This window comes from Mauremys mutica, chromosome 1 (assembly GCF_020497125.1).
Source record: "Mauremys mutica isolate MM-2020 ecotype Southern chromosome 1, ASM2049712v1, whole genome shotgun sequence".
NCBI classification, from domain to species: domain Eukaryota; kingdom Metazoa; phylum Chordata; order Testudines; family Geoemydidae; genus Mauremys; species Mauremys mutica.
Genome location: NC_059072.1, coordinates 268,437,150 through 268,461,037, shown reverse-complemented (window position 1 = coordinate 268,461,037; position 23,888 = coordinate 268,437,150). Strand labels below are relative to the sequence as shown.

Here is a 23,888-nt window from a genome sequence, read left to right as displayed (position 1 = left end):
TTCAGTTCATTTGCAAATTTGACACCATCAGTTTAGGATTAAACAAAGACTGTGAATGGCTTGCCAACTACAGAACCAGTTTCTCCTCCCTTGGTTTTCACACCTCAACTGCTAGAACAGGGCCTCATCCTCCCTGATTGATCTAACCTCGTTATCTCTAGCTTGCTTCTTGCTTGCTTATATTTACCTGCCCCTGGAAATTTCCACTCTTGCATCCGACGAAGTGGGCATTCACCCACGAAAGCTCATGCTGCAAAACGTCTGTTAGTCTATAAGGTGCCACAGGATTCTTTGCTGCTTTTACAAAATAGTTGTACTTGTTCTATTTCTTTAGTTCTATAAACAACACAACAGCTTTGCTTATGTGCATATAATCACTTTTACTGTTCTCTGAATTTTCTGTTAAAAGCACAAACTTCAATTAAATATAGTACAGTATGTCCCTGGCTTTTTTTAACTTAACAAGCTCATAATTGTATAGGATAATTTAGAAATGTTGGTTGAGAGAGTGTTAAGCTGTTTTTAGCTGATGTTCTGTGTGTGGGAGGCTGGGAAAAGGGGGGAAATTACCTAGCTCTGTGAAGCTAGGGGGTTTAGACCAACCTGGTGGTTCTGCCAAACATTCTGTATAAACTATTTAGTCTTATTGTGTAGACATATATAAACTAAACTTCTCAGAAGATGAGGGAACACACTTATTAATACTGTACATTTTTTTTCGGTTGGTTTGTTTAGGCGTTTGTATGGAAAGTACTTAGATGGGATAGTCTTTCTGAATGACTTCCAAGACTTGTGTATAGTAATTCCGCTTTATGACCAGGGGAATGGGGAATATCTGTGACATTCATTATTAGAGGGCTGTGAACCGTAGCATTAAACCAGCTGCTGAGAAGCAGAAGAGTAACAAGTTGGACGTTGATGCTGCTGTCTGAAGGTGTTCTCTTGAATGTGGATTGGTGCAGTCCAAGGGAACCCAATGGAGGACCTTGGGGTAACTTTTTTTTTTCCCAAAAGCATTTAAGTGACTTCGGAGCCTAAAAAAATTTGTGTTGGAAAATTTTACCACTGGTCTCATCTGTCCTCCCCCATCCCCGGCCCCTTTCCTCCTTGGAAACAACCATTGGTTCACCTTCTAAAGCAATATCCTCCACCTTCCCTTAAACATCATGGGGAAGACCCATATCTCTCGGTCAGAATGTCCTCAACAAGGGCACAGTTGTCACAGAACTCGTGGCTCTGTGTCAGGAGTCATATACCACATGAAGGGCACCTTCTGACTTTCAGAAACAGTTGCTTTGGCTTCTTTTCCTCATTCGGAAGCTGTTCTGATGGTGGGAAAAGTTTGTGCTTATGCAAACAATGGTATTTTACCAGCAGGAGTGTTGTATGGAGGAACAGGACTTTCTCCCCAGGAGGCCAGTTTCCCTAGCATCCTTGAACGGAGGGGGATCTCTCCTGGCTGACGCAAACCATGGAAATCTGAATGATGACTGGAATGTAGAGCTCCTTTTGATTGCCTATTCTTAAGGATGTTTTCTCACTGTGAATCGAAGAAACCAGTCTTTCAATCCCTCCAGGTGAGGGTGGGGGGCTCAGGGGGTGAGTCCCTGTCTAGGCTAGTGTCGTGATCTAACTGCTCCCTCCCCTTTACCCTCCTCAGAAACAACCATCTGCTCTTCTTGGGCAGCTTAGCTTCCTCTCTCAGGGAACTGTCACTACACCTTTAAGGGGCGAAGGAGAGAGGAGCAGGAAAACCCTTCTGGATACTACAGTGACAGTAGGGACTGCAGAGACATAAGACCCAGCCTAAATTAGTTCAGTTGGGGTTTGGATGTGCAGGGAAGACACTCTTTTGTGGGGAAGCAACCTCATTTCCCTGTCTCCCCTTAAAAAAACCAAAACAGCAATGCAGGCTGCTCATTCCTCCCTGCCCTCCTTATAAAACAACTTTTGGCTCCTCCTGGGCAGCTCAGAGCTCTCCTTTGGAAACGCACTAGTGTGTCATTATTAAATATTTATACTCATGTTGGCACCTGTTAAAGCCTATTTTCTTGTCTGAATGTAGGCAAGACAGAGCCACATGTTAACCAAAGGTCCCTAGTTAGCTCTAGAGAATTATTGTTCTTGGAATGGCTATTCTGTCTCTTTGTACAGCTCCAAGGCGTTGAATAGTCAGCAGGGCTCCTCAGATGCTTCATATCTAATATTTCTGTTGTTCTTGTTAGCAGCCACACAATGACAGTCACTAGGAAGAGAGTTGGAGGAGAGGTCAGCGTCCTCTTCTGGGCCCTGATCCAGCACCGCACTTAGTCAAGCGTGTGATTAATTGTATTGATATATATGGGAATATTGATGTGTTAAGTGGTTTGCAGGATCAGAGACTCTCTGAAAAGGGAGGCTTCATCAAGTCACATGGTACCTTTCTCCATGTGTCTTTCAGCCTCCCTGGAAGAATACTTTAGCACTGGTGTGAAGAAAGTCTTTCCAAAAGCAGATGGGCGATAAGTGACAGATATCAAGTTTGCTGCACCTGAGTCGTGCAAAAACTGAGAAACTACTGCAAAGGGCCTGGCTGACAGACTTGTTTAAACTGCTTCCAGTTGTGAACATGTCACTGTTACGCACCAACTAGTATGTGTGGACTGCAATGAATATGTTGTTGTGAATAGAGATGTTCTGTCTCTTAGAGATGAATTTGTGGGTTTTTTGAGCATGGAGGAATTATATTTAAAAGCCATAAATGGAAGATTCTTATAGTTTCACTAGGTGTCAGCAAAGACTAACCAACTTTGAATGTTGTGTACTTACAAATTATTTTTATATTTTCCTAATTTAGCACAGGCTTCAGTTACAAATAGGTCACAGTATTTATCCATGGTCATCCAGTGTGTGTGTGTGTGTAGGAGGTCTGTTTTAGTTGTGGATGAAGCAAACCGTCCTCATCTAGTCCAATACAAACGTTAACACCATTATTTCAGGCAGCATGAGAGCAAAGATACCCAAAGTGCTATCTTCTGTTTCTCAGTCTCTGAGAGGTGCACCCCATGTTGACATTAGACGAGGCCCCCAAATTATTTACCCTGTAGTAAAAGTGGTAGCAGCAAATAGAGAAGGCAATCTAATGTGCAGCTTTTTGGAGAGTGCCATTCTCCCCTCGCTTTAGTAATCTAGCATTATTCTAAATATCGTAGATGAGAAATGGGGAAGGGAATTTAGTTAATTAGTCAGTGCAGGACTTTCCTTTAGAGGATATTCTAGTGTGTTTCCTCTCAAATTTTTAGTAACTCAAACAATGGGGTTTCTGCCGTTTTCCTTGAGGCTGTTCCACAGCCTAATAGATCTCCCTGTTAGATGAGTTTTCCTTCCATCCCCCTGATATTCAGTCTGAATTTTTGTTTGCTCAATGTCATTCCATTACTCCTTGGACCTGTCAGAAACTGTTCCTCTCCCTATGCTTGGCAGCCTGTTGCTGCTTCGACTAGGCATACTGCAGTCTGTCTCTTTGCAGCTCTGCAGTACAGAGGCCCTCCCACCCGGACTGTGTCCCTGCTTTTTAACATTCACAAATGGCTTCCTCTATCTACAATGTCACCGTAAAGCACACAACTCAACCTAGTCCATTCACTTCTCTTTAGCGACTTAAACACCTTTGTACTTATACATTTCTTCCAATAAGGATCCTAGATCCCAACCCACTTAGATATGAGAGATCCTCCCTCACCCTCTCCCTTCTCTAGGTACAAGCCATACCTTCTTCTCTATAGCTAGGTACACAGGCTATGATGTTACATGTTCCACACGGAGGAATTAATTGACCTGTACATTCAATATGCTGCTTTAATTGTTAATTTCAAACATGTGAAAAGCAGTTGCAGTACTTGCACACACATGTCTGCGAGGTTGGATCATAGTCTGACCAGGTGCAGAAGCATAGTAAAAGCTTGTGAGTGAAACCCAAACTTTGGATTTTTTGACTCTTCAACATTTTGTGCTCTAATGAAACTTTGTGTATATATAATATTTAGACTTGGCAGAATTTTATTTTTATTTTTTATAATTTTGACATGTTTAAACATAAACCATTTTTTTTTAATTTTTAATTTTTAATTTTTTTTTTTACATTTTTGTAGTTGTGGGAAATTTGTGGTGGGGCTCAGATAATGGTTGTTTGTCAGAGAATGATTATTTAATGATGGTAGGTTTTGAGATTCAAGAAGTGTAAAGCTTTATAACCCCTAAAACACAACTTGTCAAAATATGCAAATTAAACATCCTTAAATCAAACTCTAAGTTCTCAAGCAGATTTCTTACTTGACCTATCTGTAAATTTTGATGATTATCAATGGAAATATTTTTTTAATTAGTTTGCGTATGTGGTGAAATTGATGTTTATTGATGTTTCCCAATAAAATCAAATTGTCCCAAGCCTAATAATATATATATACACACACATACACACACACACACACACTGTTAAAAACTTTACTAAGGTTGCAAAGTCAAGCATACAAAAGTTAGGAAATACCAGAATTAAGGTTGCCTGTGCAACCTTTAATTTGGTCCGTTGTGCATATGCATTATGATATAATTATAAGACTGTAAGATCACATGCTATTTTTTATGGAATCCCTGCCTCATTCAGCACACAAGATGGACTATGTGCACTGAGTGAGCAGTTACATAATTTGTTTCATCCTCCTAGTTCAGTGGGTGGCCCCAGGCATTATTTACTGCATATTGTTCATATCCTTCTTCGAATACACAATTATTAGTTTACCCATGGTCCTGTCTATGGTGCTTATCAGTGTAATATCACGTGCTTCACAAATACTGGTTTTATATTCATAAAACCTCTGTAAGGTGAGGGGGAGTGATATTACCCCTATTTTACAGATGTGGAAACTGATGCACCCGAGAGTAATGGATACTTAATTTTGGAGGCCCAATTTGAGATGCTTAGGACCTGATTTTTCAGAGTACACCTCTACCCGCTGTCCTCAGGAGCCAAAAAATCTTACCGCGTTATAGGTGAAACCGCGTTATATCAAACTTGCTTTGATCTGCCCGAGTGCGCAGCTCCACCCCCCCACCCCGGAGCGCTGCTTTACCACGTTACATCCAAATTCGTGTTTTATCGGGTTGCGTTATATCGGGGTAGAGGTGTACTTAGCATTCTATAGCACTTCATATATTCAGGCACAGCTCCCAATGACTTCAGTTGCAGTTTCTGCATGTTGGGCCCCAGGATCCCAAGTCAGACACCCAGAAAATAAGGAACACACAATTAGAGACTAGATATGAAAAGTCTGGATTTTGTGACTTAACTAGCATCATGCAGAAACTCTGACACAGTCAGGGATAGGATCAAGTTCTCCAGGGCATCATTCAACTGCCTTAACCCTGAGACCATCCTTCCTCTTCTTGCAATCCCCTGCCTTGTTCAACATATACCTTCCAACTTAAGGCATGCTTAATTCTGGCATTTCCTAACTTTTGAAGTGCTTGATTTTGCAACTTTAATAATGTTCTTTTAACATAGGTTTTTGGGTGTAATTTTCTAGCATTTTTTTTTAAAGCAAACTGGAAAAAAACAAACGTAATTTTGTCCTGTGGTTTCATATTGACACTGACATGGGTCATTAGCAGGGCTGGAACCTTTAGATCCACCACACCAAACCTCTACTGCTTAGAGAACAAATTGAATCTATTTCCCCATGTTAAGTATCCTCACACCTTCTTAACTGTCTGGAATGGGCCATCTTGATTATCACCGCAAAAGTTTGTTTTTTTCTCCTGCTGATAACTCATCTTAATTAATTAGCCTCTTAGAGTTGGTATGACAACTTCCAACTTTTCATGTTCTCTGTATGTATATATATCTTCTTATTATATGTTCCATTCTGTGCATCTGATGAAGTGGGCTGTAGCCCACGAAAGCTTATGCTCAAATAAATTTGGTAGTCTCTAATGTGCTACAAGTATGCCTGTTCTTTAAGCTAATGGAGTAACTGATAGCAGTAGTAGGTTGTTATCCTCTATGTGGTATGGGACTAGAGTGGGATGGGAGGCTTCGCTGGTGGGTTTCACAGATATTTGCTGAAGGTAAAGGAATGGTGAGACTCAAGAATCTTGAGTTCCATTTGAGGCTCTGGAGAGTCTGCCTGTTCTTCTGCCCCATCCTCTGACTTATCAATGTCCCAGTACTCTCTTTTCCTCCCCTCTGGCTTCTTGTCCCAGTCTTTGTGCAGCAAGTCCTAGTCTCACTCCTTCAGACTCCCTGTCCTAGTTGTCTCTTTTCTGGCTCCTCATCAAGTCTTTGTCACTTACCCTGGCCACAAGTCATGCCCCTCCCTGCTATGCCCAGGTTTCCTGTCCCCATGAGTTCCCAATTCCAATCTTTCTTCCTCGGTTCCTCATCCAATCTCCATGTCTTACCTCCTCACCCCACCACCCCCACACCTTGTTCCTTAACGCAGTCTCTTTGCCCAGCCAGTCCCAGTTCTTCCTTCTCATCAGATCTGTCTCCTCTCCCCTCCCACATCTTACTAGTTCTCATTCCCAGTCTTCTTTCCCAGCCAGCCAATACCAGTCTCCCTTGCTGCTTTTCTGATCTCATTCCCCCCACAGTTCCCCAGACCACCACCACCTACTGGCTCCCAGTTGATTTCCCATTGCCCAAGCTTCTTGTCCCAATCCACTTCCCCACACTCCTTCCTTCTGGCAGGTCTTATCCCCTCTACATTCAGATCAGATGGCTTCCTTTTTCATGTAACTCGGGTCCAGGAGGGAGATCTTTGAGGAAGCACAGGAGAGGCAGTTCAGACGCCTGGACCTGGCATGATCCACAGCAGCTCAGCGTTGCAATTGCTTCAGACATAGGATGAGCAGGGACATTTCTGCTCTGCCTGTGTCTGAAGCATGCTCAGCGTGGATGGAATTTTCAGGGACTTTATTTGCTAAAAATCTAAGAACTCTGTACTTTGTATGTGGGTGCATGTGCAAACTGTAATTTGACTTCTTCTCTTCCCCGTTACCCACCAAGGGGCTTATCACTTGGTCAAATTTGGGCAGATTTTCATGGAGAAGACAAAAGATGTATCCCTGACACAAAGGCTGCCCCCAGACAAATTTCAAGTGTCTGCTCCAGAACATAGGGGTAGTAGAACTCTTCAAAGAAAATATTGCCAATTTTTTTTTTTTTTACATGAGCAAACAATGTATTTTTCCCTACACTGATCTTGGAAAGGGCTGAACTGTTCTGACTGAAATTTCCCACAGAAATCAACCTGAGGTAGAAGCCCATCATGGAAAATCTCAGCCCAAGTGGTTAAAGTTAAGCAAAAGTATAAGGAACTGAAAACAGGGTGTTATAATGGGAATCATTGGGCAACGTTAATAGGTAGAGCTGGTAACATTTCCAACTTCAGCTACTGTACTGGAGTCTTGGGGTTTAGAGATTTTTTTCTATAGTACCATGACAGCTATAGTGGGATAGCTTTTGAATAAATAACACAATTCTGACCCAAAGAATTTACAATTCTAAGGAGCAAGTGGATTCTACACAGTGCAATTAATTATTGAATTGGTTCCGAGTGACACATGATCACTTTAGGTTAACTAAGCGAGCCCAGTGCATAAAGTGGCAAATGGTTCCCATATAATTTATTTCTAAAATCATTCTGGTTCATTTGTGCTGCTTCAGTTTTATGTCACTGCTAATATACTAATTAAGCTGTAATAAGTGATATCTTGATTACCTACATTATCCCATGAAGATAATAGAATCATGAAAATGTAGTGTTGGAAGGGACCTTCAGAGGTCATCAGGTCCAGGCCCCAGCACTGGAGGCAGGACCAAGTCAACCTAGACCATCCCTCACAGGTTTTTGTCCAAACTGTTCTTAAAAATCTCCAGTGATGGTTTGACACGGAGGCCCAGTGGTGGTTCACTACTCTGTCAGCAACTCTTGTCAGGCTTGAAATACTCATCACACCTAACATGCTTGTCATGAGATATGCCCAAAAGGTGGCATGGAAAACTAATAACTCACTGATCTTTAATATTTTTGCATGATATATGTGTGGGGTGTGTAGACCAAGTTATGGATTTGTGCTAGAATTTTATGTTCTTAAAATGTGTTTTGGCACATTCATAAGCCCAGTCTGCCCTAGATAAAGGAATGTGTATTTGCTTGTCTGACCAGCCTGGTCATTAGGTGCAGAGAATAAAGGTACACTTACATGCAAGGTAAACAGAGCCATCAGGAGAGCAACCTGGGGGAAGATGACCACTTAACAGTCTTCCCCCACTTAACAAATGGGGGATGGAGACTGCACTCCCAGGAAGTCTTCCTGCCGCTTGAAGCAGGGTCCAGGCACTTTGGAAATTTATAAGGAGAGAGAAAATGCTCTCTTGGCATCCTTCACCTGAAGAGACAAAGAAACTGAGCAGTATGAGATCTGTGAAGGGTCCTGCCAGAGACTCTGGTCAGCCATAATGGAAAAGACTTGATGAGAAACACTTCTTTGAACAAGACAATGTAATCCATTAGGTTTTAGTCTTAGAAGCATATGTTTATTCTTGTTTGCATGTAACCCTTGCTATCCGTATACCTTTATACTTAATCCTATGTCCTTTTGTTAAATAAACTTGCGTTATTTTTCCTGAAGGGAAGAGTGTGTTAATACCAGTTAAGATAACAGGTTGCAGTGTATTGTTTCTTTAAAGGAGCAACAAATTTAATTACTTTTGCGAGTGTTCAGTAAGAGGGCTGGATGGTGTCAAGAGACATCTCTGGGGAACTTCAATTGGGGTTCATTGTTCCTTACTGGCAAGGCAAGGTTTGAATTGGGAGAGTTCTAACGAGTTTGCTTGCAAGGCAGATAATCTGGCAAGTCATGGTGGTGTCACACATCTTAGCAGTAGTAAGACTTTTCACCTGCTGACCCTGAGAGGGGCAATGCAGTAACTCACAATTCTGGGAGTTTGTGCTGATTGTTGCAGATGGGGATTCCACAACCTCCCTTGGAAGCCTATTCCAGAGCTTAACTACCCTTATAGTGAGCAAGTTTTTCCTAATATCTAACCTTAGATATTCCTTGCTGCAGATTAATCCATTTACTACACTGCTAACCTGATATAATGCGGCCTGATATAACATGAATTCGGATATAATGTGGTAAAGCAGCGCTCTGGGGGGGCGGGGCTGCACACTCCGGTGGATCAACACAAGTTCAATATAACACGGTAAGATTTTTTTGGCTCCCGAGGACAGCGTTATATCGGGGTAGAGGTGTACTTGTCCTACCTTCAGTAGACATGAACAAGTGGCCCCGTCCTCTTTTAACAGCCCTTAACATATTTGATGACTGTTATGAGTCTCTTCCCCCCCCCCCATCTTCTTTTCTCAAGAGTAAACATGCCCCGTTTTTTTAAACTTTCTTTATAGGCCAGATTTTCGAAAACTTTTATAGTTTTTGTTGCTTTCCTCTGGACTGTCTCAACTTTGTCCCCATCTTTCTTTTAAGTGTGGTACCCTGAATTGAACACAAGCCTCTAGCTGGGGCTTCACCAGTGCTGAGTAGAGTGGGACAATTACCTTCTGTGTCTTACATATAAAATTCCTGTTGTTAAACCCTAGAATATTAGCCTTTCTCACAGCTGCATCAAAGTCTTTACTTGTATTCAGTTTATGATGCAGTATAACCTACAGATTATTTTCAGAAGTACTGCCACCTAGCCAGTTACTTCCTATTTTATGGTTGTACAGTTAATTTTTTTCCTTCGTAAGTCAAGTACGTTGCACTTGTTTTTATTGAATTTCATCCTGTTGATTTCAGACCAGTTCTCCAATTTCTCAAGGTCATTTTGAATTCTAATCCTGTCTTCTGAAGTGCTTGCACCCCTCCCAGCTTGGTGTTATCTGCATATTTTATAAGCACACTCTCCACTCTGTTATCCAGGTCATTAATGAAAATACTGAATAATACTGGACCCAGGACCGATCCCTACATGTGTCAGCGAACCATTGTTAACTACTTCTTTGTTTTCAATCAGTTGTACACCCATCTTACATTAATTCCATTTAGAGCACATTTCTCTAGTTTGCTTATGAGAATATCAAGTGGGTCTGAAACAGTCTTACTAAATAAAAATCAAGACCTATCACGTCTACAACTCTAGCCCTATCTGCTGGGCCAGTAACCCTGTCAAAGGAGGAAATTAGGTTGGTTTTGCATGCTTTGTTCTTGACAAATCATGTTGGTGATTCCTTATTACACTATTATCCTGTAGGTGCTTACTGATTGTTTAATAATTTGTTCCAGTATCTTTCCGTATATTGAAGTTAGGCTGACTAGTCTATAATTCCCCAGATCCTCTTTGTTCCCTTTTTTAATGTTAGGTACCATGTTTGTCCTTCTGTAGTCCTCTAGTTACCTTTTTACTGAAACTGAAGCAAAATAGTGATTAAACACCTTTGCCCTTTTCATGTTGTCCCCGCTAAGTAGTGGACGTATGCTTCACTTAGTCTTTCTCTTGCTCCTGTTGTATTTATAGAACCTTTTCTTGTTGCCTTTTATGTCCCTTGCTAGGTGTAACTCATTTTGTGCCTTAGCCCTTCTGATGTTGTCCCTACATGCTTGTGCTATCCCTTTGTACTCCTCCTTAACAATTTGTCCATGTTTCCACTTGTAGGATTCCTTTTTGTTTTTCATTAAAGAGTTCCTGGTTGGATCCATATTGGCCTCTTGCTATTCTTCCTTTCTTTTCTTTGCATTGGTATAGTTTGCAGTTGTGCCTTTAATATTGTCTAATAGGTTGCTGCAGTATATTTTTATAGCCTATAGCGCTGCTGGAGTCATTTTTATGACTAAAAAGCTTTGTGACAAACTTCAGATGTATAATTCAGGCATCATGGTAATATTTTTTTTAAGTTGCTTCTTGTAAAAGCATAAAATGTTTGGCTTATTAAAATCTTTTTTCCAAGCAAACAGTTTTAGATATTGGCTCAACTAGTGGTATGTTGTTTTCCATCAGTAAACCACTGTTGTGTTTTGATAGCATCCTTCACACAATAACTACATAACATTTTTTCAAATTTTGTAGAATGGTGGGAAGATGAGTTATTTATAAGTAGCCTAGTGGCAGGGCTCTGCATTGCTGTAGCAGATTCCTGGGCCTGTTTCCTGGAGTCTGATTCTTGGTGTTTTCCAACAGGATTTAGGAGTCCAGGGATATAGCCAGTGAGGAGAATATGATAGATCTCACATCTCTCTATTGTTGCCTCCTCACTCAGTTAAGGAGCATCATAGATCAGCTCTGATAGATTCCTTTGCATGAAGGATGGTGGTCACAATGCAGAACCGTGAAAGTAGACAGGTAAACATCTGTCCTTGCATCCCTAGTTTTGACAGGGATATGAATGCATTCCTTTCCTTCCCCAACCCCATACCTCTTATCTCTTCCAAAGGAGGAATAGGTAGAGAGAACTGTCCATCATTCTTGGCTTGCTTGTTAGGAGGAGTATGGAGGATGACGTCATTCTCCTAGTATTCTCTTTACTCGGAGAAAGTTGTTTTGTTTTTTTTTTTATTCCCCTTCTCCCCCCCCAACCCCCTCGGAGTTGTGAACATTACAGATAAATCCTGTCTAGTGCACCTAGTGGGGCAACCTTATGATGAAAAACATTGTTTCAGTAACCCCTAAATACTGCTTTTGTCTCATTGTGTACGAGGGGGAAGGAAATAGTCGTTACTGGGTAACCTGTGTCAGGTTGGGAGAAGTTATCGTTAAACATGGCTGTCACTTATCACCACAACTTCAGCTGCAGTGCTCTTGTGCCTGCACTGGATCAGCATCTGAACTGTGTAGCTATAACACTGATGCTTCAGATTTATTCACAGTTTCCTTTAGTATTAGCTGTGTATGTCTCCAGGAATTTTGGTTTGCATTAAGTGCTCTGTAATAGCTCATAATGCAATAGGGTGGTCAGGGTCAAGGACTGTTTACTGTTTACTATAATTAATGAACAAAAACTTCTATGGTTAGAAATTCACTTTAAAATTCATTAAAAAAAACCACTAGTTAGGCAACATTAGCATCCAGGGCAACCTTGATTCACATGCCATAGGGAAGGAAAGAATGAGGACTTAGAGGATGATTAGGTGGGGTGAATAGTGAGGAAGGCAAAAGCAGCAGGCTGCAGAGGGATGGCCAGAGGTGGTAGAGAAACAAGGACCCAGAGGTGGGGAGTGGAGGTCACTGATGAGGGAAGCAGGGTCTTCTTGTACCAGGGGTTTATTGGCTTAACCTTTGTAATATAGACTGTGGAAGGAAAAGGGCCAGTGTGCATGTTTGTAGAGCTTCCTAGCCAGGACTTGTGGGGCAGGAGAGGGAAGGGAGGTATAAGAGGGTCCTGGTGGGAGAGGAGCCTTGAAATTCTGGGGTCAGGAGGGATGGGGATCAGGTTTGAAGAATAACTGGAGGATAAAGGACAAAGCAGATCTGAGTGCAGGGGCTGGAGAGTGTCTGTAACCCTCCGCAACCCCGGTCTCTGGCCCCCTCCAGTTCTGTTATGCCTCCCCCACTCCCTACACTTTCTCTCCATCTATCAAATTGCTTCAGGCAGAGGCATTTCTCTGGTACCTTCTGCTGCAGCTGGCACATTGCTGGCAGCAGCTTCATATGCTGCTCTCTCATTTGGTGTGTGCTTGGCCTTCAGACCAACCCTCTAGTAACGCCCACATGAATTTACAGGAACCTGCACTCAACAATTAACTCCTTTATACCTCCAGTATACAGCCACCCATGCCGAACACCTCCAGTTGTGCAAAAGCACTCCGCTCTAACCACAGCATTTTGTAGGTAGTAATAATAGATTAGATTTTTGGAAATAAAAGTAATACTTTGATGCTGCAGTTGTGACCTCTAGTGGCAGTAGAGGAATCAAAGGGCATTGCATATTATGGTAATCAGTATTTGACCTGGAAATATATAGAGAAGTTTCTAATATGTAGTGAAGCAAGTATGTGGCGGGGGAGAAGGATATATCAACGTTGAAATGAATACTATGAACCATACTCCTCTCACACAAGTTCCTGAAGTTTACCTTTGTGTGTATTATATTTTTGTCAGATTTTGCTAAACCATGTGTGCTATGATTTTTGACTTCTGAAGTAGTTATGTAATCCTGAGAAGCTGAAATATGTTTCTAGTCCCAGCTTGAATTTTAAAGCCTATTGCTTCATTCATGCCTACTGGTAGAGAAGAGATTACACCAGTGCCTGTTTTTTTTTCTTTTTGTCTCATTCATAGTGTGTCAAAAAGACGTTTATATACTTGGTAGGTTCTATTCCTTGCTACAGTAACCATAGAAAAGATGCAGGTTTTGTTAACCTGACAAGCAGTGTGCAAAAGGGAATAGGTTGTAAAATGCTTTCCCTCCCTCTTCCCTTTCTCCAGCCCTATTCTGCACCCACCTTGAAGTCAGGCTCGTTTTGTTGGGTAATCCCAACACATATTAGGACTTGAAATAAAGTAAATGATTCAGTGCAGAAAAATACTGAATTGGGGTGTGTACTGTTTTGGAATGTCTGCATTGATAGAAACGTACTCGAGGATCATCCTGGGTTTTTAACTGGTTGTATCCTATGATTTAATGTAGTCGGGGCCTTGCCAAAGCGCATAGAAAACAATGGGATTTGGATCAGACCTTTAGTTTTTATCACTAGAATTGACAACTCTTTTCCCACCACACAATATGATGGTCAGTTCTTGTGATCTCTGAAGCTTTATCCTTCCCCCTACCCATCTGAACTCTGTCAGGGATTATTTGTGATTCCTCGCTTGCTTGTCCCTGCATTCAATTGGTAAAGGGAATGAGGAAGATGCATGGCTATTTAATTCTTGCTGGCTGTAGAGGAATTCCCTAATCATGATAACTTTTTTTTTTTCAAACTGGGAGAATAAAAATATATTCTTTATGACCACAAGCCCAGACTTGTTGAGACCTCAGAATGTTGGAAGCAAAAAAACAATAACAATGGCAAACAAGTTATATTTTTCTAATTTGTTTAAAAAACCTGATAAATTGATGACTAACTCTACCACTAAATCTCATTGATGGGTGACAATTATTTCTCCTCTTCAGAAAGCTTTTGGTTTTGGATACATTTCACCTAACTGCACTACCTGAGCAAATCAGAGTATCTCACTTTGAATGATTACTTACCTCAGAAAAATATTTTACTTTTCTGTGGACTCCAAAATAGTAATTTGATTCAACTGTGTGCCCAGTTTACACTACCTATAACTCTCCAAGTTGTTTCACGTGGATGGTGTTCTTTACTACCCTCTGCTAATGCCTTTTGTTTAGTGTTCTGCATGGAATGTTTGCTTGCCTTTTTTCCAGTTACGTGATTTATTTAGAGAAATGAAGATTTCCCAGCTAATGTAGTTGGCCTGTTTTTTGGCAGGTGAAGAGCCCAGTCTCCCTACTGAGATAAAAGAGAAGGATGTTGAGATTAGGGAGAGAATAAATGGGTCCAAAAGGGTTTTTTGCCATTGATTTCAGTGGGGCCAGGATTTAACTCCTGGCCTCTGCCTTGGTGAATCTTTCTCAGGATTTAGGTAACAGAATAAAGAGGCCTCTTCTCCAGTGCAAAATGAAATGTCTGACATTGGGTTTGGATTCTTATCTACTTTGGAGTGTGACCTACATGACTTAATGGCAAATGAGATCACATCCACCTGCCCTCATTGTGTAAAAATCTTTTGTCACTGAGTGCTTGGGGACCACTCATAGTGATCCGTCCCTCTCCAACTCTTGTTGTAGGATATGATCTTCATTCCTGCCAAATGCAAAGCACCAACCCCACATATGGACAGCTTCTTGGGATGAAAGGGGATAGCCCAAATCCACCCCGTCTCTTCAAACAATAAATTGTCACAGTAGTGTCAGAGAACCTGTATTGGTGGTTGAAGGAGAGTGTCTGGGAACCAAGGGCCTTCAGGCTTTGTCTAAAAGAAGATTTTTGTGAAGTCTGACATTTCTTGGTTTCCAGAGTCCAGGAGTTCTCAACTGATTTATATGAACCCTGCATTGGATTTAAGACATCTGTATCTATTGCTATGGCCATCCTTTCTAAGGAGGTGTGACAGTTGCATCTCTACAGTAACATTGAACTAGTCACAATAAATTCATTATGTAAATATACCTAATTTGCAGTGAGGCTTCTAATACATCAGACAGGTAAATCCTCTACTAACCTTGAAGTACTGCATAAAAGAATCCTGTATTTTGTATCTGCCTAATGGGAGAGATGGATTAAGTAGAACACAGTTGAGGGGGTATACTACATAGGAATGAAGTGTCAAAGTGATGAACTTTTAGTACAGAGCAAAAGGACCTGGATTTTTCTGGATTATAACCGTTTCTGCAGTGGCAAAGAACTCTCATCCCAACTAGAAACATTTCCAAGGGAGTTTTAAATGATTCAGTTCACTTCAGCAGCATCTTTGGTTTGTTCTCCATAGTACGAGATGGTTAATAGAACAAAATCAGACCTCCAGAAACCAGAGTTCAGTCTCTCTTTTTGTTAATATTTACAGCTCAAATCTAATCCCAGTGATAATGAGGAAAAGGAAGCTCGGTCTCAACTGATGAAATCCGATGAGTTGCAGCGCCTGCATTCACAGGCACAGTCTCTGTATCGTCAGGAGGATTATACTACTGCTATAAATCTCCTTGATGGGATTCTAGAAGTAAGTTCTACATAAAATATAATTGAAGAGAAATAAGAATTTCTGTCTGTGGTAGATGTGTATGTTTCTTTTTTAACATAGAACTTTAAAGTCTGCACTGATGCAAAAACATCATGTGTTGCTGGCTCTATCCTACTGAGCACTGTCCACTTCCATTGGGGTCATTGAGAGCTAAGGATTGTCGACATCAGGCAGGACAGAGTTCTAAAGAAAAGGAGATTGTGGATTTAGTGTTGGGGAAGTGCTCCATTTTAACCTAGCCTTCTGGTATAGATGACTTTTTGTTAATACTTTTTTGTGCTTAAATTTCTTGTCCTTTCCCTCAGTCCAAAGTTCAGTATTCTTGGGACACGGTGGTTTTAATGGAATTTTACCAGTATGAAAAAGGTGTCAATAATTTAAATTTTCTCAGTCATGCTGCAGTTATCCAAGAAACTCAAATGGGTTGAACTTAGTACTTAGTGTGTATGTACATTCTCAGTGAGAACTGCGTACTTTCCTCACTTGGGTAGGTAGGGGAAACTAGTTAGAGAAAAGTAGTGAAGGGTAGTATGCAGCTAACGTACATACTGGTATCCATACGCACATCCTTATCCTCAGATACCCGAATTGTAGTATCCCGTCTTAATGTTTGACTCTTCAGTCGTTGGTCACATATTCAGATGTGGGCAACTCAAAAGTGTACTAGCATGCTGTTTTTCATTTTTTTCCTAAAAAATGTAAGAAAATATTATAAAACTCCTGGCCCAGATTTTTAGACACATTCTGTTACAGTGCACAAAACATCTATGACATGCATGTAGTATTAGAAATACATGAGACAAAATTAATGTTGCTGTGAGATCCATAACTTTGAGTGTTTTCACTCTTGTTTGACATTTAATGATGATGGTGAAGTACAGATAATGCAGAATTGTCAGCCATTATCTGTACTCATTAAATTACACACATTTGGTATAGAAACACTTAAATTTACATAATTCTAAATTTTTTTTGATCCAGGATGTAAGTTAAATACCAGAATTAATATTGACGTTTTCTGTAATCTAAAGATTAGGCATGCTTGCTTAATGATAGTTCATTACTGTGCTTCTGAGAAGTGTCCTTTATCTACAAAATAAATTACTCTTATTTGCCTTTATACTCAGTCTAGCTAGGACTGAAATTTTATAAATGAATCATGTACAATTCCCTGAAGAAGAACTTTAATAAATAAAAATGTATATACTCAATTCTTAATTTAAAGTTTGATCTGGTAACCTAGTTGCATTTTGTAACTTAGTTGTACATACTCTCTATCGCTTTAATAAACATTTTAAATACAGTTTTCTCATATGTCAAAATATGTACACTGCTTTTATGCACTGTTGAAGTTGCTTTGTATGGATATTACAGACAAATCCTTCAAGCCCAAAATATATCTATATTGCAATCATGCTCTTATTTTTGTCATTATAACTATTCAGAGTAAGGTGCTTCCTCCCTGAGTCCTCTCTGTTAGATGTAACAAAATGATATGCTATTTGAGGGTATACCACATTAACGTCAATCATTTGTCAATTTTAGCATTTATTTCTTAATTGTAAAAGAGTCAAAGTGTGGTAAGGGGTGGAATGGGGGGAGGGGCTGTTTTAGGATTAAACCTAGCCCTTTAAAACTGAATTAAGAAAAACATGAAATGTTTTGGTTTTATGTCTTGTCATTTTTTGACAACAAACCCCTCCTACATATTTATTTCAGAAGGAGAAACTCATTTTTATATCCAGGAAAAACATTAACAGTCGATTATTAGAGAGAGATGGTGGTTGTTCCTCTCTAAACCTGTACTGCCAAAAGTAAGGACAGACCTGCACAGACCATGTTGATATAGAAACCTCCTTCAGATGTCTATTTGGATAGTAGACACGTCAGCCATCACAATTCTTATCTTCCGTAGTAATGGGGGGAAGTTGTAATAATTTAGGATTCCAGTCTCCCTCCTTCAGGCTCACGCTGTCCCAGTTCTTTCCAGCAGTGCTGAGAGTTCAAGCATGCCCCCCTGAGTAGGCTCATCTGCTGGGTTACAAATCACATTTCTAAATAACTTGTTTTCTGTTATCTTTTGGAGGAATGGCTTTGAAATATCTCTGCTCTCTAGGAAGTGCATTGATGTTAAATTTCAAGCACTCTACATGAGTAGAACACTGATTCATCACAAGAGGCAATATGAAATTAGGTAGGATTTAAAAACAAGTGAAATGCTTATAGATCAAAGTCTAGCTTTCATTTTGGTTTCTCAAGGTTTGCGTTTGGGATGCAGAGCTGCGGGAGCTTCGAGCTGAATGCTATATAAAGGCAGGAGAACCAGGCAAAGCCATTAGTGACTTAAAAGCTGCTACCAAATTGAAGAATGATAACACTGAAGCCTTCTATAAAATCAGCACAATATACTACCAGTTGGGGGACCATGAACTGTCACTCAGGTAAGTTTACCATTGTTTGTAATAGCAAAAATTAAAACACAAAGCCCAAGGCAAGGGAGTTGGACCCATCTGCTATAGTGAAAGGCAAAATGAGTGAGTGTCAGGATTAGTGCAGGCACTTTTGTCAACATAGTCATTGTGTGGAAGTACTCATTGGCCTGTCTCTCTACAGTTCTTGTTTATCAGTGTTTTAGCACAAGATATGGTGCCTGGAATTCTGCATAAGATGTACACTAATAATTAAAATAACCTAATAAAGTCTGGTGTTTGTTGCATCTCTATGGGTAGAGGCTGCAGCTGCTCTAATGGCTCAGAAAAATCCAGCTAGTCTGCCAAACCAAAGAAAATGGGCACAGTGAAAAATAGTGGAAAAAGGAGGAATTAGTGAAGAAGGGTGGCCAGATTGGCCAAGAATGAACTGATCCAAATACAGCTGAAAGGCCTTCCATGGAGAGCTCTTGCAAATGTATTTGGAGAATATTTCATGGATAGTCTCTAAGTGGAAAAACCTACTCGCATATGGATACAGATGAGACTTGGAGATTGAGACTGGAGACAGTCCAGATGGTCTCAACTGCTTTGAAAAAGACCATGGTCATTGAAACACTTTGGGTTTAGAGATCAAGGACTCAGTATACTATCAACAAATACTTTCCTTTTCAGTGCCATCTGTGTTGTCTTCTCTCTTCCAGTCCCCAGATCATTCAGACCCCATCTCACTTGTACTCAGATTGAATTTCATTCAGACTAAGTCTGGCGAGAAGGCAACGTCCATTGCTTTCACTCACATAATAAAAGCTGGATAGGGGGCATCTTCTGGAAGAGAGTCTGCTCCCTGCTATCTGTCTCAGAGTACTTCTACTGAAAAGCAACTGCTGAGTCAGAGATTGGGGAAATTGAGAGAACAGGGGGTTGCAGCTTACTATCCTGAGTTGTCTTTAGGTTTCTCTCCCTTCCTCGTTAGTAGAGTGGATGTCAGAATGAATGAGGGCACGGATTTTGGAAACCTCAAACGAGTGTGGTTCTCTACTTAAGCCTGGGTATTTATTTCATGCTAACATGGATCCCCTTCCAGCAGGTATGGTATCTCTAAGGGTGAAGATTGTATCCCCTCCCAACCCCCCACCTTGTGACCTTGGATAGCTATACATCAGTGAACCACACTTGCTGGGGTATGGATCAGCATTCACGTCACACTCCCTGTCAGTGCCCGGGCTGGGAAGGCTAATGATCCAACTGGCGGACCAAATTCAGTGATGAATCCTGGTCACGGGCCACCCGTGTCATGTTGTGCATAATCTAAGAAGAAGACAACCCCACTTGTTCCCTTTTCTTCAAGGATAGAGAGATTATTTTGTCTCGTAGGTCATTCAGGCCACATCAGTTTTCTTCCCATTCATGGCCAAATCCAAGCTGTAAGTGCAATTAAGCAAAACACTGTTTGAAACCGTGGAGAGAAGTTATCCATAAAAGCAAAAAGAAGCATCTGCATTCACTGTTCTGGGATGTGAAAAACGGGCTAAAGTATGTTAGGAGATTCAGTTAGAAAGATAAAAGTTTTGTAGCTCTGGGACTTCATGAGTTAGGTTACTACTACTCCTTAGGCCCCCAAGTTCATGTCTGTTCCTCTGATTGTCCCTTCCTTTTAGGTTGTCTTGGCTTCATGCAGTAAGGACTTTACTTTGCTCTTAGCAGAGACATATATCAGCATTTTCTTTATCCTTTTGAGACATGATATAAGACATGACAGGATGACAGCTGTACCAATCCAAGACTTTCCTTATTAGCACCATTGCATTTAGGGATTTCAAAGAACACTGGCCTATTTCAAAATATACTGCTCCTGCCGCATGGGTTCTAGGCAAATAAGCATTCTCTGAAGAGGTTTTTAAAAATTAAACTGACATCTTTTGAGTCAAGTATCCGAGTCCCATCAGAGTGGTCTGTCCTGGTTTAGGAGGCGTACAATGTTTTTATGCTAACATGGACTGTAATGGTATGTGTGGAGTAAGAATATACTGGAAAATGTCATTACAGATAGTTGTCAATAACTATCAAATGCTGGACAAAACAGTTGGAAATATGCACTAGAGAACAATATATTGTAATATGTAGTATAACTTTATGCCGAGTATACATTTCTGGCAACATAAAGTAATGGGGGAAAAAAAGCTGTAAACTCAGGAGGATGTTTCTTGTTAAATTTCACACATTAACATGCTCTTGAGAGGAATAGAGAATGCAATGCAGAAAAATCTGTCACTCCAGACAGCTTTTTAAAAAATACTGTTCTCTACTTCTTTTTGAAATCCCTTAATGTTTCTTTTTCCTGCATGAAAAGTGAAGTCCGAGAGTGTCTGAAACTTGACCAGGACCATAAGCTGTGTTTTTCTCACTATAAACAAGTAAAGAAACTTAATAAGCAAATCGAGTCAGCAGAGGAACTCATCAGGGAAGGCAGGTAAGAGCACTAGTCAGCATTTACTGAATGATACCAGTACTATTACTCCTCCTGAAGCAGTAAAACTTCACAGATTTGGAGATAGTATGTTTTGTTTTGTGTTTGACATGTGGGATGGAACACTGGGCACGGCCATGAGAACTTCAGTTTAAAAATAGACACCAACCCATGTGTTCCATCAGTAACATTTGTTCCTTCTTTTTATCTGCTTCTTACTTGTCCCGTTTCCCTTCCTAGTCTCCATGGCCTATTGCCATTTTAGTTTGCTCTGCATTAAATAGATTATAAGATCACGGCACGGACAATGTTTGTATTCAGCTCTCAGGTGTCATAGCACCATATAACTAATAAATAAAGATGAATGCTACTACAAATTGTCCCTTGATAATAGACGCACCAAGCAAATGGGGCTCCCCACCCCACTCCTGAGATGCGATGAATAGTCTTTTTTTTAAATTTCTGCTGCTTGCTGCTGCTCAGTTTTGTATGACTTGTCAATCACATACCACCTAGCACAAACTGTGGTTATGTAAAGTGATAGAGTGGAGGTAGCTTTTCATCATTTATTTGAGTTTCAAATGTGGTGTGGTAGCAGATACGTTTTTTTTAAATTTAAGGATGTAATCTGGAATACTTCAATTCTCAAATGTGCATTTCTTGTACTTCGTAGTATGTGTGTAGGAAAACTAGTTTGCTTTACAGTACTGCAAAAATGACAAAGCAAAATTTTATCAGCAGAGTCGCTGATAAATATTTAAAAAAATCAATAAACTTTTTGAGTAATTTTATTGGTTTATTGTGTGGCCTCTCTGGAAAGCTTTATGTGGTTATTCATTTCACCAGTAAATTGAAGTGTCAGTGCTGTTAATTTGTGTTAAATGTTGTCTCTTATTTAAAAGTGTATTTTAATGCATCAGTGTTTAACAGTGGAGATCACAGCATATTTGCAAATAAAATATCACTGCAGCCTTTAAATACATTTTTCGTGAGTTTGTCATGACTCAGGAAGCAAGAAAATAATTACTGGAGCCTTTGAAGTTGCTATTTATGTAATGTTATCAGAACTTTTCTTCAGGCTGCTAATATACACCAAACAAAATTAAAATAACTCTCTTTGATGGGATGCCAGCCTTAATCCATCCCAAGTTTGTCTGAAGGGGCCTGAGACCAGCTCACAATGAGGTCCATAGATAATGTATTGTTTGTGCTTCAAAACCTAGGCGCTATGTGATTAGTTAGGGATGGAATGGAAAGTTTTTAACCCCGCACTTCCGTTTGTGTTTCAGAAAAATCGTACATTTCAGACAAATGTTAGTTTTTGTGCATTTAAAAACATAAACCTTGGTTCAGCTCTTTAGGCTGTTGGGAGTCACAGGAGCACGACAGTCAGTCTCTCTTTTGGCTCACTTGAATTGCTCATCAAATGATGCTTTCGTTCTGGAGCCTCTCTGCAGATGAAAGTATGCAAAGGAGCATTGTCATGAATGCTGCAGAAATACAGACCAGCCACTGGAAATGTGATTTAACTGGTCACAACTTGATTAAGTAACACATCTGGGAACTATCCAGCAATAACTTGTCCAGTGCAGGTTGTTGTACCTGTGTAATCTGTTCCCCAACTAACCTGATCCCAGCCCATAGCTGGGACCCCACTGCCTTACCCTTATGTGAGGTTTAAGGGAGTTATCTCCTCACTGTACTGGACATTAGGAGCGCCAACTCCACCCCCACCTTCTTTAGGAGATGCCTTCTCCTAATCCTGTCCAATTCCACTTTTTCAGGGAATTAGATTCCCTGTTGAACAAGTACCTGCACTGAGCACCTGTTAAGTTGCAACAGTGTGCATTTTACAACCTAACCTAACCTAAACTAACCACTGGGTCCCTGGACTGCTGAAAGGAAGGCAAAAAAGTAATTCTGCCTGGCCAAGCTGGCAGTGAGGGAAAAATTCCTTACGTGATACCCAAAGCAAGGCCCTGAAACTCTATCCTCCTGTAACCTCAAGGCAAGGAGGGAAGAACTTTTTTCTTCTGCAGAATGGTTCTTCCAGGCGTGGGGGGCTTATAAGCCTTCCCCTTTCAGTGTGTGGGAGCAGGCTTATGCTGCATGTATCTGTCCAACCAGTCAACCAAAGAGCCCCCTCTTCTCAAGCCCATGAAGAGGGGATGGGGGTGCAGTTCTTAAAGGGGCTAAGGGTTTTCTTTCTCCTGCTGGCCCAGATACAGCCTCTGAGGCTGAGAGGGGCATTGCAAGAGATGCAAATCATCCCAAACAAAACAAATTGCCCAGTGACAGTTTCCAAGTTACTTTGTATGAGTTAGTACATTTAATGACCACTGAAGAATTGATACAGTTGCTTAGAAAATAATTGTGTTCCAAAATACTCAGTTTATTTTCGCAATTAAAATAGGTACACAGATGCCATCAGTAAATATGAATCTGTAATGAAAACTGAGCCAAAGGTTCCTATTTACACTACTCGTGCCAAAGAAAGGATCTGTCACTGCTTCTCAAAGGTAAAAAAGAACAATTTTTACCCTTGTGAGTAAATAATATTTCACAAGAAAAACAAATACAAACATTGTTTTCCCTTCCCCTTTTCAGAATGAGCAGTCTGCTGAAGCCATAAAAGTTTGCACAGAAGTTCTGCTGCTGGAACCAGCTAACGTGAATGCTTTAAAAGACAGAGCAGAAGCCTATTTATTAGAAGAGCAATATGAGGAAGGTAAAACTTTTGACTTAAGATTTATTGTTTCAAACTTTAAAGAATACTACAAGAATAACTCCTCCAGACAACCTCTGCTGAAGCGTTACAATCTTCACAAATGTTTGGATGCTACAATATGTTTTATGGCATGCAATCAGTGCTGATACTTCTGTTTTCTTTAACTGAATTGTCATTAAGACAACAGTACATGCCTATCTTTATCCTATGCAAAGTTGTCTTAAAAGCATACAGTGAATTAAGGGCAATTAAGGGTTTGTTTACAAGACACAGCAAAGTGTGCCAGAGGAGTATGATTTGTAAAGCACAATAACATGCTGCACTCTAACTGCCCCATGTAGGCCTTGCTGGCATGCTCTGAAAAGTACCAGGACTACCTAATTTTCGTTAATGTATCTTTTAGAGTACACCAGAGGGGGCCTACACAAGGCAGTTAGAGCACTTTACAAATCATACCCTACTACAGTGCTTTTGCTA

At 40.5% G+C, this 23,888-nt stretch overlaps 1 protein-coding gene across 4 annotated transcripts in view; it reads left to right on the top strand.

Annotated features, from left to right (window-relative positions):
* Window positions 1-23,888, top strand: part of DNAJC3 (DnaJ heat shock protein family (Hsp40) member C3) — a 69,348-nt gene that overhangs the window by 23,682 nt on the left and 21,778 nt on the right. For all 4 annotated transcript variants that reach the window (XM_045009800.1, XM_045009781.1, XM_045009790.1 and 1 more), the window contains exons 5-9: window positions 15,611-15,763; window positions 18,044-18,225; window positions 20,567-20,686; window positions 23,097-23,202; window positions 23,291-23,411. In XM_045009800.1, the coding sequence (XP_044865735.1) occupies window positions 15,611-15,763; window positions 18,044-18,225; window positions 20,567-20,686; window positions 23,097-23,202; window positions 23,291-23,411 (682 nt within the window). The remainder of the gene's footprint in view (window positions 1-15,610; window positions 15,764-18,043; window positions 18,226-20,566; window positions 20,687-23,096; window positions 23,203-23,290; window positions 23,412-23,888) is intronic.